We start from the raw sequence: 16830 nt of genomic DNA on the forward strand, positions 1-16830 counted from the left end.
ATGGTGCTGGTGATCCACCACCTCACTTTAACCCTTCATACCCGTTTTCCCCACTACCCACCATTTTTACCCACTGGACTTGGGATTAATCTCAAAAGGTGGGCAAAGTAAAAGATTTTCAGTCCCATTCAGTCATTCTCTTGCAAACTTATTTCGGACTTCATTTATTATTAGGCCTTTTAAGATGGCCTTATATATTTGTCAAGATATCTGTCTGTCCGTCCGTCTGTGGGGACGATATCTTTCTTTAAACAAAAGCTATCGATTTGAAATTTTGCATGCTTCATCTTCGGGTAAAAAGTAAGGATGAGTTCGGAGATGGGCATGGTCGGTCAAGTGGTTGGGGGTAATTTCCACCCAAATTTGTTGCCATTAAGTACCAAGATGGCATTATTGCCATCTTTTAAGGCCCCACTAACAATGAAGAGGTGTGAGGTGCAGTGGGTATCCTAGGCTTGGTACGGCCTGTGGAATTTGAAAAGGTCCGGCCGGTGTGTTTCAGGTCATAATTTTATATTTAGGTGGATATTTATATACACCTACACTATTACATACGAACTTATGTATGTATTGCTACAATGTCAAAGTCTGTACTTACAACGCAGGGCTTTTACATGAAAGTTCAGACTTACTTGGGACCATTTTTGCATTGACCACAAAAGATACGCATATTTACCGTATTGCAGCACTTTTTATGCTTCGCTAATTTGAGCCATACCTGTTTACTTTCATTCATGTGACTGACTATGATAAGGAATGATAGTGAATGAAAATGAATTTCCTGTGGTTTGAATGAAAATGAGTGAAAGATTCAGTCCTATCAGATGAGTCAGTGTGAATGAAATCTTCACTTTCTTCATTCTTCACCGTATGCTTAATACATTGGGCGAAGTAAGAAATGAAGCGAGATGAAATGAGTTTGAAGGAAAATGATTGAATGCGAATGAAAATCTTCACTCAGAAATCAGGATAACTGAACTTTGAATGAAAAAAGTTTTTTTGAACAGTTTTTGAACAGATTTGAGCACGAGGAGTAAATTTTAAACTACTTATTTTCCACCCAAAGCATCCGGTCATCAAGATCGTTCCTGAATTACAGCGCGAATCGACAAATTTCGAAAACTTCCCACTTTCAAAAACTATCACATGAATCTATCCAGAATGACTTACATGATTTAATAACAATCCAATTGCAAATATTGTTTTGAATTTAAAACTCTACGGAGTTAGTTATCTTCTAAATTGCATAAACGGATCAAAAGTTCAAATTGAAGGACAATTGTTTTCGAATTTGTTAACTGGCGCTAAAATGAAAAAGTCAGAGGATTTTAAAAACCGGAGGTCTTCGCCGGAAACCAGTTTAAACTTCGCGATTCCCGTTTAAGTAAGCGCATCACGAAACCTTAGAAAATAAGGGTACATATTTTAATTTTTGGTAGCGAGCAAAATAAAACTGGTCCGATGAAAATCTGGGTTCTGCATGTAAAAGACCTATATTGTTAGACATGATCCTCTAATTTAAAATTTTAGAATTTCGTCCAAATGGCCAAAAGTGTCTGGGGACAATTTTCTAACTTGAGATTTTAAATATCATTGACAAGTTAAAATTTTGAATTCTTTTGTTCTTAGATTTAGGCTCCCATTTATTTAGCTGAATCTTCCCACTTTTGAAATTATCATCCACTAGCTGGAACCTTTTTTGACTTTTTTAGTTACCTAATAGTTTAAAACCTACACGGTTTGTATTACCGGTTATGAACGGTAAAATCTTAAATTGATGATTGGAATCATTTGTAAGCGTATTATTGGACTAACAATTCAAAAAAAGTGACATTAAATTAGCGCAGTATCCAAAACCGTACCTTTAGGCTAAAATCGCAAGAGGGAAAGGTTGCTCAGGCTCATAGAGCTCTTAGTGTTAGGTAAATTTTTTCAATGTAAATCAGGAAGGATATTTTATGCATTTTCATGAGAATTTGTGCAAAATTTACATTAGCTAGTGATTTTTGTGCTTGATCTCTTGACGTGAGGAATCCGAAATTGGCTAACGATTGCAACTAGCTACTGTAGCTAAGTGGGTTGAAAAAATCGACGTAGTGAAGATTTCAGCTAGTGGTTTATAGCGTCAAAAAAAGTGCCAAGTTTCAGCTAATAAGTGGTGAATAAAATTTAGCCCATTGTTTTTCAGAAAGAATTTGGGGCGTCAAAAACAAACTTACACATATTTTGTTTGACTTTTAAAGGAAAATACCACATCATAATATATGACCCTGTACGATTTTTGTGAGGACCATGTGATTTTTTCAAAAGTTTGTTTTGAGTTCTAAAATAGCTACCGGTTCGAAAATTTGCAAACTGAATAATTCATTTGCATATACATATGTACATATGTAACAAGTTTTGATACACAAATACGTATTTTTTGTTTTATCCTGCATTATGATTTTTCGGTCACGGTGCTGTCGCGCCCGAGCCGTGATACGGCCGGACCTTCGGTCCGGCCTGTGCACACCTCCACACCTATCGTTATGGACGGATACCATCTGGTGAGGTGGTTATCGCAGATTTGAAAGAGACCGCTTCAGTTTGATAGTCCAGCTCAATAATATAGAGGTTTGGTTTATCAATTTCCTGAATGTGCAGATTTAGCAAAGTTATCAGAGGTAAAGTTGGCGAAAACGCTTGATTTTTGGCTGTGCGAAAAGCGTTTTCGCCAACTTTACCTCTGATAAGTTTGCTAAATCTGCACATTCAGAAAATTGATCAACCCTACCTCTATATTATTGAGCTGGACTATCAAACTGCAGTGGTCCCATTCAAATCTGCGATAACCACCTCACACCTCTGCATTGTAAGTTGCTTGCAGTCGGTTTTTACTTTACTCTATGTACATATGTATTACTTTCATATTTATGTAAGCAAAGGGTGAAAAATGCAAGCGTGAAAAATCCTCTCATTCTGTTGAAATGACAGACTCTTTCAATCATTTCCATGCGAATGACAAGAACTTCATTCTCTCATCAGATTCAGTGAAATGAATGAAAGTGGAATGGTATGGATATGTAAATATGCATATACGCGGAAGTGTTGGCTATCTTTGAGACAAATGCATATTTACGAACAATTTACATAAATATTATATGTACATACATGTTATCGTTGTATGCTCGAAAGTGGAACAACTGCCAACCATGAAGTGTCAACGGGTTTCACAAGTTTCACTCACATACGAAATATTCACAGCAATTTATCATGTAAATTAATTAAATCCCTTGAATCATGATCTCCCACGTTAGGAGATCGACATGTAGATTCATTTATATTCTTGGAAGTCATTGTGACACGTTGTTTCTAATAAATTTTCGAGTTAGCATACATATTTAGAAACATACTGCGAGTTATTCTTGATTTCATAATTGTAAAGCACATCAAAAAATATTGTCCTTTCCCATCCAAGTTTTTGATAGTGGCACCTCCTTTTTGTAAAATTTGGGAACCTATCTTTTACGATACCAGGATTTTCACATACATAAATTTCCGAGATGATCAGATCTCCAAAGGATTCTCCTCCGAAATGCACGCTGGAAACGAATATATCCAAAGTTGGTAACATTATTGAAATGTTACCTGTAAACGGAGGTCAGAAATTTACAAGATTAAATCTCCCCCATCCAACAAGCCAACAAATTTGTGCTTCCGCCAAAATGTAAGTTTAAATCATATTTAGATGTACATTAACTACATAATTTCAGAAAAAATAGCTTCAGGATGGAGAAGAATTCTGGCATAAAGCCTAGTATTCAGGACGAATTTTCCGTGCAAAAAGAGAAAATAAGAAACTTAGGTAATAGTTTGAAAATTAATTGGGTTCCACTTTAGTGAATGAGTAATTTGACACAAATCGAACAATTTCTCGTTTCGCGCAAAAAAATCCGTCCTGACCACTAGGCTTAACGCGTGGTTGCACGGTAGCACATAAAAAGTGATCAGTACGTTTGCGCATCATTAAAAACAAGCAATTGTATTCGTTCCAAAGTTAGAAGTTAAACAGTGAGCCTTATGAAATTAAATAAGAATAGCAGGGCCAATTTTCCTCATCAACTGAGATCTTTCTTACCCTTGATGAATACAGGCAGGGTTTAGTTCCACACAGAAACATTGCCAAGCTTGCAGCACTGAATAAATTCTGTAACAAATATCTATTCGATGTATCTCCATCGTTTATACATATTTAACTACATAGACTTGGATAATCCTTACTTCGTAATATTCTTACTTCATCTAAACTTATTAAGTTGCAACAACATCTTCCCCCTATTTTAGCCACCGTCCCACCAAGAACTCAGCTAAATGCGTAAAAATCACCCGAGCCAGGATATTCATCCTAGCCAACACTGCAATCGTACTCCTCTTGATCATCTTGGGGGCATTTTACCCACCAAAACTCGACTTACCTTCCCCCTTGGATGGAGAAACTAGTAGTCACTGTTCTCCCCCAAAACATGAACCGCCATCTGGAAAGAACTCCCCGAAAATAAGCACCACGTTCATCCGCTCTGTCCCCGACTTGTACAAGATAACCAACCAAACGGCGCAAATCACCCTGGAAACATCCAACATTTTGGTAAAAGTCATACCTGTTCAGTTTCATTCATTAGATTGATTATCATAGTGAATGAAAATGAATTTCCTGTAATGAGTGAAAGATTCAGTCATTTCAGCCCTGGTGAAAAATTTAAGGGATTTTATGCAGAAAGTTAGCTAAGTTGTATGCAGAGAATTGGCTGGATTTTATGCAGAACAATTTATGCCGAAACAATGTGTGCACAAAAATATGCAGAATTATGCATAATTGTGCTAAACCTTTCTGCAGAATATACACGTCAGAAGCTTTATGCAGAATCGTTCATATTTTGTCTGCACAAACCATTGTTCCAGCCACTTGTGCAGAATTATGTCAAATTCTACATACGATTTTCACCCGGGAGATGAGTGACTGTGAATAAACGGATTTTTCGCTCTTTCCATTTTTCACCCTATGCTTAACACATGGGGCGAAGTAAGAATTGAAGTCAGATGAAATGAGTTTGAAAGAAAATGACTGAATGTGAAGGAGCAGAAATCGGGATCACTGAACTTTGAAGGAAAACAGTTTTTTTGAACAGGTGTGGGTGAAAGGTGACCGGTCAGACTTTAACTGGTCCTGTCTGCCCCGAATAGAACACCCGACCGAAGTCGAGATCCGCACCCTGACCAGAGACTGGCACTTCATCCACGACACGGTAAACTGGCTGAGCCTCTCAATTTCTAACTTAACCGTGGACGCCAAGCTGTTTAACTGTTCCCTGGATAAAATCGAACCTGATGATACCTATGATCCCATCGTACTTTCTAAATTGAGCAACCTCCACCTTAAAAATATTAGTGCATGCTTCATCACAAAATTTGTCACGGTTTTTAAGTTTCCGAACATAGAAAGCGTAAACATTCATGGGTCGGACGAGAAGGAGACGTATCATCGCACCCTCATCACGCTGTTTCGCGGACAGTCGGAAAAGTTTACTAGTTTGACCACCCTGTGTACGAATAAGTGTAAAAAATGATGACGGAACGCACGTCAAAGTTTGTAACCCTCGGAACCGCGTGAGCTTTGTAACTTTGCGGAACCACTAAGGAAATTTACGAACATTTACCAAGCTTACGAACAACAAATGCATGGTTTTTCATTCGGAAACAGAAGTTCATACATACATTATTCGAGCCTTTCATATTTTTATATTTCCGTTGAAATTATGAGACGGTTTTTTTACCTTTACTTTTTTTTTACTTTTTTTTTTACTTTTTTAGAAAAAGAAACGTTTACCAAAATGTTTGCATAGTCAACTTACATATATCAAAAGTGCGCAGTTACGTAGTTACAAACTTGCCGTGAAATCCCTCAATACAAGGAAGTTTTGGGAAATGTAAATAATAATTTGTAGACATGTATGTCATTGATTCATGTTTTTCTTTTTGAGATAAGTAAATAATGATGCGGAAACGGATCCATGCTTTTTTCAAATTGTTTGTGTTTCCTGAAATCTATAGTGATACATATTTATTTAAAAGTAGGAAATAAATAATATTAATCGTACATACATACATACATACATTTTCAAATACATTGTCAACATAAAGTGAATAAACATTTATGTATTCCTCTGTGTTGAAATGTTGTTGATCGCAACCAAATTCCTTATCGGGCATCGCGTATTTCACATTATTCCCTTATCATGCATATGTACATACAAACTTCCTGCTCATACATATGTTGTCACACTCTAACAAGCGACGGAGTGTGTAGGAAGCATAGGATAGGTTTATCCTATCGAATGGTTTTAGCCCATAATTCGCATATAATTAGTACGAATACGCTAATTAGCAATTAATTAGCGTATTGTTGTAAGGGGCCTTTCCGTCCCACGCAGAACTAAGGGATAATTACAACAAAGACAAGATACACACTTCACAGTATTTTACACTGCACTCTTTTACAATATGGTAAGTCTAGTAAATGTTGGTTTGTATTTTTGCCAAATAATTAAATTTGCGTCGCCTTATTACTCCATACTTTCACAATAATTTATTTATCTCGTACTGGATGCCATTGCAGGATAGGGAATTTATGAACAAAATTGTACTTATACATATATTTACTTTAAGAGGCGTACATAGATATTTAATGCAGTGCATTATTATTAAATAAAAGACGACTCCGTTAGGGAATAATTAAATTAGTGTAGCCTTTATACTGCTTCATTTCAAGGTAAGTTGCCTAAATGATCTCGTAATTGATATTAGCGATAACAAATTTATCGTAAAATCATGCCGTGAGCGTAACGAAATTAAACTGTTCAATTTACTTTAATACATATTTACTTAACTACATTATTTAATTAACTACACATATTTAGACGACGACACCATTGGTTCAAATTCATCTCGCGGGGGAAATTCTATGCCAGCACGTAGTCGTTTTGGAAGATCTAAGTCGACTCTTTCGTACGATGCAACTTGAAGAAATTACTATTCGGGATATAGTTCGAAATCCACAAGATTCCACGAGGGACAAGATCTACAAAGGTTTGCAAGCTTGGAAAGAAGCTAACGGAAGTGGAGCAACGGTGGAACGCCTGGTCGGAATTTTGGAGTCATTAAATCACCGGAATGCCGCAGGTGAGACAAAATTCACAACAATTTAACAAAATTCCGAATTGCTTACAAAATTTTGTGTGGCTTTCAAAATTCCTGATAAGTGAAAAGCTCATATAACGAATACGCTGTAGTATAAGACAGATAATCTTGCTACCTTTTCGACTGTTCCTTTCCACTTTTGTTTCTGTTATCAACCCTGCCGGTGTCAATGGATCATTTTTGGTAGTGGTGTTTCATTTCAGTAATTTCGAATGAAATTATTTTAATTTTCTAACAAAATTTCTTTTGTAATTGGCAAAATATGTCTATAACTATGACGCGTAAACAATACGCTAAGAACCTTCAATAATTACAGTAATTCCATCGCGGAAAACCAATATGGAATTGCAATAATTTTGCAAAACTCAATAAATTGGAAAATTGGGGTACGAAATCGAGGCAGTGGCCATATTCTAGTCCAAAAATAATTTATCAAATCATTAAGGGATGAAAGCCCTTTATAAGATCGTTATGTCCGTCCGTCTGTCTGTCTGTCTGTCCGTAGCCCCGATAACTTTTGAACGAAGAGACATAGAGGCTTGAAATTTTGAACGTAAACTCCTAACGTCATGGGACAGGATGAGTTCGAAGATGGACACTGTGAAATCGTCACCTGTGACGATGACGTCGTCACGGTGACGAAAAAGTTTCACATTTCAGTTTTGGCATGTGACACATCATTTCTAACTATTTTTCAATGACGAATTCGAAAATTCATGTCATTTTGACATTGGTCGTCACGGTGACGAAAAGTGACGAAAAAGTTTCACATTTCAGTTTTGGCATGTGACAAATCATTTTTAACTATTTTTTCAACGAGGAACTCGAAAATTCATGTCATTTTACGTTTGGACGTCACCTGTGGCGATGACGTCGTCACGGTCACGAAAAGTGACGAAAAAGTGTCATATTTCAGTTTTGGCATGTGACACATCATTTTTAACTATTTTTCAATGAGCAATTCAATGGTGACCTGCATTTTGACCTCACATGTCATGAAATGTCACTTGGAGGTCATTGGAAGGTCAACAACAGTTCAATTTGATTCATATATTGAAGAAACGTCAGACATGTCAATTTTAACAGATTTTGAACGGGCAAACACAATATTGTGTTCAGTTTGACATATGACACACTACTTTCACCCCTTGGTTACATGCGTTGTAACGGTTTATTGTTATTGGTTTTTCTTTAGTGTTGGTAAGGATTTGTGTAACTAAGGAGGGGAGCTTCACCACCTGCCCTTCGCAGATCTCGATGCCCTTCGGATATGTGGTAGGGTCCTATGAGTGTACTAAAACCCCGAAGTGGTTTGACTCCATGGCCACATTTGCGCCCGCCACACCCACTCAAAGGCGCCAAAAACTCGAAAAAAACCCTGTTTTCATGTGCTTTAAATGTCGCCAAAAATCCAATTTTGCTCGGATTTTTATAAAATTTACATTTTTGTGATCCTAGATACTTGTGTGATCATATCCAGTAGATATCTCAACTTTTTTGAAATTTTGAATTTTTGCGAATAATTCATCAGCTCGAAAATTTCGAAAATTTCAAAAAAAATGAGATTGCTATTGGATATTATCACACAAGTATCTGGGAGCACAAAAATGCAAATTTTATAAAAATCCGAGCAAAATTGGATTTTTGGTGGATGTTTGAAGTTGGTAACTTTTGTGGTTTTCATCCCTTTGAGGGGGTGTGGCGGGCGCAAATGTGGGCATGGAGTCAAACCACTTCAGGGTTTTAGTACACTCATAGGACACTACTACATATCCGAATGATATCAAGATCTGAGAAGGGCAGGTGGTGAAGCTCTCCTCCTAAGTGTAATTTGTAATTAATTTTTTGGCTTCAATTAAGGCCCAGTTTAAGTTTCACAAATAAATAAAAATTGTCGAACATTTCCAAAACGACTTTCGAGCTTGACAACCATAAATATGCAAGAAAACGCATATATTTAGGTGCACATTAATTATAATTTACATCTTAGTTACTAATTTTTCGTGCAATTTTGAGGAACAAATTGAAATACGGGGGCACTGCCACCGGTCCAGCGGATGAAGTTTTTCAATCAATTTTTGAAAAATATGGTGCCTGAGACCTATGTCTTTGCTAAGTGAAGCCTGCTTTCGCAAATATTAATTTCCTTCCTCGCTGAGAGCAATTAAAAGACAGAATTGGGCCATTTTCGATGCTTGTAAAGTTGTACTACACGTGCGGCAGTACAAATCAAATGGAAAGGCTTCACTTAGCAAAGACACAGGTCTCAGGCACCATATTTTTCAAAAATTAAATGAAAAACATCATCAGTTGGACCGGTGGCAGTGCCCCCGTATTCCAATTTTTTCAATAAAAATTGCATGCAATCAAATGAGTAACTAACAATGAGAAGGTGTCAGGTGGTTATCGCCAATGTGGACCGGACTAATTTTACATTGTTCAGGCTCAAAAATAAGCCCACCCGTATTTTTTCCTTTTTCTGAATGGGCATGTTTACCCCCGTGGCAGAATTTTCAAAAAAAATTTCAGCCAAAATTCGGATTTTTAAAAACGCTCTAACTTTTCGAGTTTTAGCCCGATTTCAAAAATTGAATAGTTTGTGCTCAGAATTACATCCCTGAAAATATAAAAATTCATTTTTAAAAAACTTTTAATTTTCAAAAAATTATCGTTTTTGGGGTTTCTAAAAACTCAGAAATAGCATGAAAATATCAATTTTTTTAAAATTTTGAAAATGAATTTTTATATTTTCAGGGAAGTAATTCTGAGCACAAATTGTACTCAATTTTTGAAATCGGGCTAAAACTCGAAAAGTTAGAGCGTTTTTAAAAATCTGAATTTTGGCTGAAATTTTTTCTGAAAATTTTGCCAGGGGCGTAAATGTAAATAAATGAAAATGGAAATGGAAATGTAATTAATCTGTATTTGAGTAATTTTTGACCAAAGTAATTGTATAAAGTTGTAACTAATTACCCGACCAATGTATTTACATACATAGTTGGTAATTGTATAAGTACATACTTAATTGCGCTCGTCGAGCGGTTACAGTCAGGAGCAAAACGATAAGCGATATGGTTTTTTTCGCTTAGTTTTCACATCAGTGTACCGAATGACTTGAAGCTTTACACAAATCTGTATAATTGCATTACTTACTTATAACATTAGCATGACATTCCAGCTTCATCGGAAACAGCTCGTAGCTAGAAAAAATTGAAAAATAGGTGGTGCAAAACGATAGGCGATGATCGATATTTTTTAATTAAAAGTCTATTTATTTTACTGATCAATATTTGAAGTTTCTAGTGACTTTTGGTACTTCGACGACCCTAATGCTTTGAAATAAATTCATTACGTCGGGGGTACAAGGGGCCCACGAGCTATTAGAGCGCCTGTGTCTCCACTCTCGCCTAAGTTTACAAAATTGCATCTTTCATCTGGGTGACGTTGTCATACTGCCAGGCCCCGTTCTAGGTAATGTGGCGCCCTAGGCAAAATTATAATGGCGCCCCAACGTTTTTGTTCCTTCGGCGCTCGCAAAGACTTCTGCTAATTTGATTTCACTTAGCTGAATTTTCAAAAATACCAATCAGGTTACTTAATAATAAAATTAATTATGATTACGAAAACAATAATTAGCAGATATATTTTTGTCGTCACAAAGACAAAAATGATTGAATTGAAGTTGTTGCATAATTTGTCATTTCAAAATACTGAAAACTGAAAATCTATATTGGTCGGCGGCGGCCGCGCTCCGCGGCGTGGTGAGCAAATATCGGCGGCGCCTACATAAATTACTAAACATATCTGCACTAAATACATAGGGTCTGAAACCTGCCAATAATCGGAAATATACGATATTTCTTGCAAAATGAATGTTTTCATTAACTTTTTCTTCATCATGCACTTTCGACAAGTTTAGAGCATTATTGAAAATGTAATATTTGACGATAGGAAAATTTTTATCATATCAATTTTCAAAATTAAAGAAAAATAATTTTTAACAAAATAAAAAAAATAACTACATTAAAAAATTAATCAATTTAAGTATAAATCGGCGGCCGAATATTGGCGCCGGCGCGCCGACTAGATTTTAGCGGCGGCGGCATCGCGTCAAAACCGTTCGGCGCCCGGCGGCGCGGGCAATCGGCGGCGTTGACCTCTGAGTTTAAACTCTTGGAAACGTATTTTTGTATTTCTATAGAAGTAATTTTGGGCCTACATGTTCTTTCATTTCTGAAATATCGTTAAAATTGGAAAATTTGCAGGCTTTTTAAAAATCCTGATTTTAGATGAAACTGTATTCAAAAACTCTGCCACAACCGAAAACTTGCGTATTGAAATTCCGTGAAGGGTTTCATGATATTTCGGTATATGGGCAATTTAAAATTAGGTCAAATTACGAGCAAATTACTACGCATTGCAAGTTGAACGAAATTATGATGGAATCCGAAACCGAGAATATTTTTCTCTCTCGGGATAAAAATTTCTCGATAGAAATGCAAACTCTCGCTTATGGATTCCGTCATAATTTCGATTAAGCCGAACATCATGAGAAATCCTGAAGCACGTGTTTAATTATGTATCTCAGTCTACATAATTATCGTGGTTTCGTCAAAACCAGCGCGACACCGCTGGCGTTATGGACTTGTACTTCTCGCCTTCTGAGGCCTTGTTGCTAAAAAATTAAAAGCACAAGATTTATAAATAAATTCCAGTTTTATCCGGCAGAAATTTCAAGCTAAAGTTTCATTCAAGCAAAGTATTGTGCAACAGATTCCAGTCACAATAATTGAAACGCTCGGATGTAAAACAGCCTTCGCGACAATTTTTTTTTTAAATTCAACCTATCTATCTATTCAACCTATTTAAAAAACCTATCAGTACAGCTTTGCTTAGCCCGAGCCAGGAATGTTTAGTAAACTCATGTTTGTCAGAATTTTCTATAAAAAATCGAAATTCAGATCTTAACTTATTTTTCGCATCCATACTAAAATTCAGCTGAATATTGAAACTAATAGAAATCGGTATGGGTCACCCCCAAGGGACCCTCTTGTTACTTGTTGTTCATATTTGACTTCAAATTATTTCATGAGAAGTCATTAAGTGTCACCGTGCCGAATTTCAGCTTCTTACGTCAATTTCTAAAAATCGGTATGGGTCACCCCAAAGGGTCCCGGGCATGAAAATCCGATGGACACTCGGATTCAAAGAGTCGCACTTTCAACAATGTATCGTCTGCAAGTGAACAACCAATGGTTGGGATGGTATGGGAGGGGATTCAAAGGGCCTATGTCACACATGGACTTTTGCAATAACCTCTCTAGTAAAGTAACTATTGACGGGCCTGGGAAAACCGACCGTAGAGAGTGGGCTGTAGAGAGTGGGCTGAACAAGCAAACAAATCCAGGTGGCAGGATACTCATCTGTGTAAGCAGACCGAACTCTTTCTTAACCTCTTAAGGACGAAGTACACACATTTGTGTAGTATTTTATTTTCCGTTGAGGACGAAATACACAAATTTGTGTAATAATTTTATTTCCCTTGGGGACGAAATACACACATTTGTGTAGCAGATGATTTTCCGTTGAGGACGAAGTACACAAATGTGTGTACCGCATAAATTATCCTGACACCCAAGTTTCTCAAAAATAAGAGTATTTCTTCGGTATTTTTTGGAAAACTCTATGGTAAAAAGTGGATTTTTTCGGGTATTTTTCTTCACAAATTTTGGAATTTTCCCTATACCGACCAATGTTAAAAAGTGGATTTTCGTGTTTTTCGCAAAAAAACTCAAAACTTGGAAACTCGTGGAAATAAATGTTCCGTCTTTTATAGGAAATCACGAAGGTTTTAAATGGTTGCTATCAGGTGTAATTATGAAATCGACATCGTACCCAAGCGAAATTTTGCTTAAAAATCAGTAGTATGAAAGAGGTTAAGGAGCCATATCAGGAAAACTTGGGAAACATCATAAAATTAAACCGTAATTCACTGCACCAATTGTTCAGGTAGTAACGGGGCATAATAATTTGAACTCACATCTGTATAATTTGAACCTGGTGTCGTCCACTGGCTGCTTATGCGGACAAGGGAAGGAAACAGGGTATCACTTTATTGCAGAATGTGATTTTTTTGCGATGACCAGATTGGTAGTACTCGAAGGGCTTTATCTAACCTCCGAGGAATTACTTGAAATGCCGTTTGCCAGATTAGCAAGATTAATTGCTAAGTCTGGAAGATTTTTAAACGATCGCGAATGGCAGATTTCGCAATATTAAACGCAAGTGCCCTTAGGGGAGTCGGTAATTAGCCTTTAATGTGCTACAGCCGCTGGCGTGACTGCCTCTATTAATGAGTAGTCTGGTCACCCCACAGTGCAAAATTTGACCCTTTCTAAAGAAAGGTCCATCTTCTGGATTGTGCAAGGAAGGTTTCCGCCTATAATCCGACTTAAAACCTTTGGGACTTACCGTTGTGCGAAAGGGATCACATTTCAAAGCAGTATGACAACGTCACCCAGATGAAACAAGCAATTTTGTAAACTTAGGCGAGAGTGGGGAAACAGGCGCTCTAATCGCTCGTGGGCCCCTTGTACCCCCGAGGTAATGTATTTAGTTCAAAGCATAAGGGTAAAAGCATTAGAAGTATTTAACTAGAAATTAATAACAATCCAACAATTAACCAACACTGATAAAGATCAGAAAAAATCGATAAAAAGGAATATATGGCACACTCTCACCATACATAAATATTGTATTATAGAAACTATACAAAACGCGGCTGGAGAATTAGGTCCTCAAGAGGTCCCCCAGATTCCGGGTAGTTCCGCACCCGTCCGCATCGAGGCTCCCTCCGCAGCAAATTTGGAAGACGAATCTCGCGGTCCACTTGTGGCTCAGGAAACGACTGCGACTCTTACAATTAGCAATGGCTCACAACCAACCCATGATAACGCTGACGCACAGATCAATGGTAGTAAGGATGTTCAACATTTTTTCAAAATGTTCTTCAAATAAATTACTATTTTTAAGTTTTGTAAGATTTTGTAATCCAAAATCACGCCAAGATTTTTACACAGCTGGATAAATATCTTGATTTTGTTCGTAAATTTAACATATTTCGAAGAATTAATAAATACCCTCATTACAAAATTTAATGAAGGTATTCATCATTACTTCATAGTATGAAGCTTATTCCCTTGTACATAATATCGCAAAATAGTGTACGAAGAAACAAACAAGGGGTTCAGCTTCATAACAATCTGAATCGTACCAGCGTGATTTTGGATAACAAAATCTTTTAACCGTCGAAATTTACTTTACGATATGAAAAACAGGAAGAAATAATGAGTAAGGTCAACAATGTCTTTGTTTTACAGGATATATGAAAAATATCAAGGCCCAAAGGCGACCCATTTGCAGAAAAAAGAGACTGACGATAAGTTTATTAATTACTGGAATCGTTATCGCATCTTTGTTAACTGCATGGATTCACGCCACCATAAAGACCAAACTTCTGAACAAAGACCCCGCCCAGGGAACGGAAGTCGCCACACCTATACAAAATTATCATACTACCCCACCAGTTGCGAAAGGGCGGGAAAATTTATGCTTACGTTTATCAAAAGACGATAAACAAAGATGTCGTGAAATATCCCCGCAGAATGACAGACTTGTCACATTAAATTCTAATAACCAACACGATTTCTGTGACGGGGAAACCACCGGACGTTTCCTGGGGGGTAATCTGAATGCCTCCTCCGGCCAAGAATTTTGTCCCCATAATCTCGTCGCGCTTGAAATTTTGGTTACAATAGAAGGAAATCAGCTGACCAATTTTCTGGACAGGTATTGCCAATTGAAATCACTTTCATTCGAGAAGAATGCTTCACTACTGGGCAGTATAGCTTACCCGAAGGAAAAGCGGGATTTTCCACTGGAATCGTTATACTTCATTGGAACGTTAAATGTCGTAGAAATTCTGAATAATCTTTCCGAACATTTCGGGTTGCCTTGTTTGATTGAGATAAATCTAGTTTGTATAAACATGATGGCGGGGGAAAATGCCAGTATTCGCACGTTTGTAGCGTCACATACAAGTGTAAGACGGATTAATTGTAAGGATGACGACTTTTGTCATAATTTGGCAGATATAAAGAACACAAATGAATTAAAAGTCAACTACGCTAGTACAGGTTGTTGAACGTTTTGTTACGAATTTGTATCAAGTCAGAGTTGACAATGATGAGCTGGTATGTATCTCGTAACACTCGAATAAAGTATTGACTGGATCCGTTGTCACTTATTTTAATAGTTGGATTAAGGTGCGTCCCTTACAGACACCTTGGTCCAGGGAGTTAATTAGACAAATCGTCTTGAGCAATGGATGGCGTCGACACGCCGCCAAAATTATTATTGCTCGTGTTACCCCTGAACTTATCAACGTCTTGTTAGGAGTTTGGATCGGTGTCCAAACTGTCCGGGACTACCGCCACCCCAATGGCGTTCCTTAAGACGAATATATGTAGGAACGCGTTCAATGAAGTACGGCGAGACAAGCTGTTCGGGACCACTTTCTCGCAAATTTTCCATGGCGCAAGTATGTAACTGCGCGAAACTACCATGATCAGGTCGATGGTGCCGCCATGAGACGACGTAATTCTGGGAACGCTCCGCTCGGCGGTAGAGCCTTTGGGATGCTCCAATAAAGACGGGAAGCGTCCCGACGGAATTACGTTTACCTATGGTCAAGGGGGAAATCTTTGATTTAGAATTTTACATGCGCGGACATATTCGCCCCCAGTTATTTTATTCGACGCTGCGCTGCTAAGGCGCTGATACCAGCAGCGCAGAGGGGGAAGTACGCCTTCCTCTTTGATCATTTCAATTTTATTCCTATCGCAATGGACACGCACGCGTGTGTGGGGGGAAAGGAGGGGCTTTCCCTTATGAACGAAATGAAATTGCCAGAATACGTCCACCTTTTCCCGCCACACAATCTCGCTGGGTATTCGGCGGAGAAACGTTACCTCTCTTTAATGAACATTTTCGGCCAATTTTTAATTTATTTTTACTTTTTCATTGTAAGTATATGAACGACTTTTTCATTAAGGTTAGGAAATTTGAATGTTCGACTCCTTCGTAGTCAGCTTTTCTGACATATGGATGTGATATGATAATGCGTTCGGAGGGATATTAATTATGTAAAATACCATATTTATATACTTACTTATTTTCAAATTCTGTTATATATATAACTTTTTTAAATCTAATTTGAGGAATAAAATAAAAAAAAGGTTATAATTTGATTATAGTCTACTTACTTCTGTACACGGAGTTTTAGTGTAATAACCAGAAAAAAACATTACTTCTCAATTTTAAAATGTTATCTGCAATTCATTATCAAGACCCGTATAGAAAAAAGATGAGAAGTTTGTCACAAAGATGTAGGAAAAAATCACAGGTTCGTTTTTGGATATTCATAAAAACTCATTGCATGTTTATGTCATTCGATACAAACAATTCTGCGACGCCAGAGGTCTCACTCCCATTTTGCCGAAACCACGATAAATTTGCACTAACTTTGTCTAAGCCTGT

The 16830-nt window shown here is 37.3% G+C and overlaps 2 protein-coding genes across 5 annotated transcripts; both read left to right on the forward strand.

Annotated features, from left to right (window-relative positions):
• The first annotated feature begins 3229 nt into the window (after window positions 1-3229).
• On the forward strand, window positions 3230-6061 carry LOC118433294. The gene is made up of 3 exons (XM_035845080.1): window positions 3230-3706; window positions 4324-4624; window positions 5166-6061. Exons 1-3 carry the CDS (start codon window positions 3543-3545, stop codon window positions 5601-5603), a joined length of 903 nt encoding a protein of 300 aa, XP_035700973.1. The 5' UTR covers window positions 3230-3542; the 3' UTR covers window positions 5604-6061.
• A 273-nt stretch (window positions 6062-6334) lies between these two features.
• On the forward strand, window positions 6335-16533 carry LOC110861859. Of its 4 annotated transcripts, none has more exons than XM_035845058.1 (4): window positions 6335-6540; window positions 6954-7215; window positions 13997-14209; window positions 14613-16533. In XM_035845058.1, the coding sequence occupies exons 1-4, from the start codon at window positions 6538-6540 to the stop codon at window positions 15434-15436; spliced, it is 1302 nt and encodes a 433-aa protein (XP_035700951.1). In that variant the 5' UTR covers window positions 6335-6537; the 3' UTR covers window positions 15437-16533. The 4 variants fall into 4 exon arrangements, 3 of the variants coding, with proteins under 3 accessions (XP_035700951.1, XP_035700952.1, XP_035700953.1); XM_035845059.1 differs by having other exon boundaries at window positions 13997-14206; XM_035845060.1 differs by lacking the exon at window positions 6335-6540 and adding an exon at window positions 6689-6805.
• The last annotated feature ends 297 nt before the right edge of the window (window positions 16534-16830 follow it).

Source organism: Folsomia candida, unplaced genomic scaffold, assembly GCF_002217175.1.
Source record: "Folsomia candida strain VU population unplaced genomic scaffold, ASM221717v1 Fcan01_Sc046, whole genome shotgun sequence".
In the NCBI taxonomy this organism is placed as follows: domain Eukaryota; kingdom Metazoa; phylum Arthropoda; class Collembola; order Entomobryomorpha; family Isotomidae; genus Folsomia; species Folsomia candida.

What these genes read in the sequence shown, in the direction of transcription:
- LOC118433294 (XM_035845080.1), top strand. Translation starts at nt 3,543, where the DNA reads ATGATCAGATCTCCAAAGGATTCTCCTCCGAAATGCACGCTGGAAACG. An exon ending in ATTTGTGCTTCCGCCAAAAT is followed by an intron (nt 3,707 to 4,323) that starts GTAAGTTTAAAT and finishes CCCCTATTTTAG; the next exon opens with CCACCGTCCCACCAAGAACT. An exon ending in TGGAAACATCCAACATTTTG is followed by an intron (nt 4,625 to 5,165) that starts GTAAAAGTCATA and finishes TTTTTTGAACAG; the next exon opens with GTGTGGGTGAAAGGTGACCG.
- LOC110861859 (XM_035845058.1), top strand. An exon ending in AAATCACCGGAATGCCGCAG is followed by an intron (nt 7,216 to 13,996) that starts GTGAGACAAAAT and finishes ATTGTATTATAG; the next exon opens with AAACTATACAAAACGCGGCT. An exon ending in TGACGCACAGATCAATGGTA is followed by an intron (nt 14,210 to 14,612) that starts GTAAGGATGTTC and finishes TTTGTTTTACAG; the next exon opens with GATATATGAAAAATATCAAG.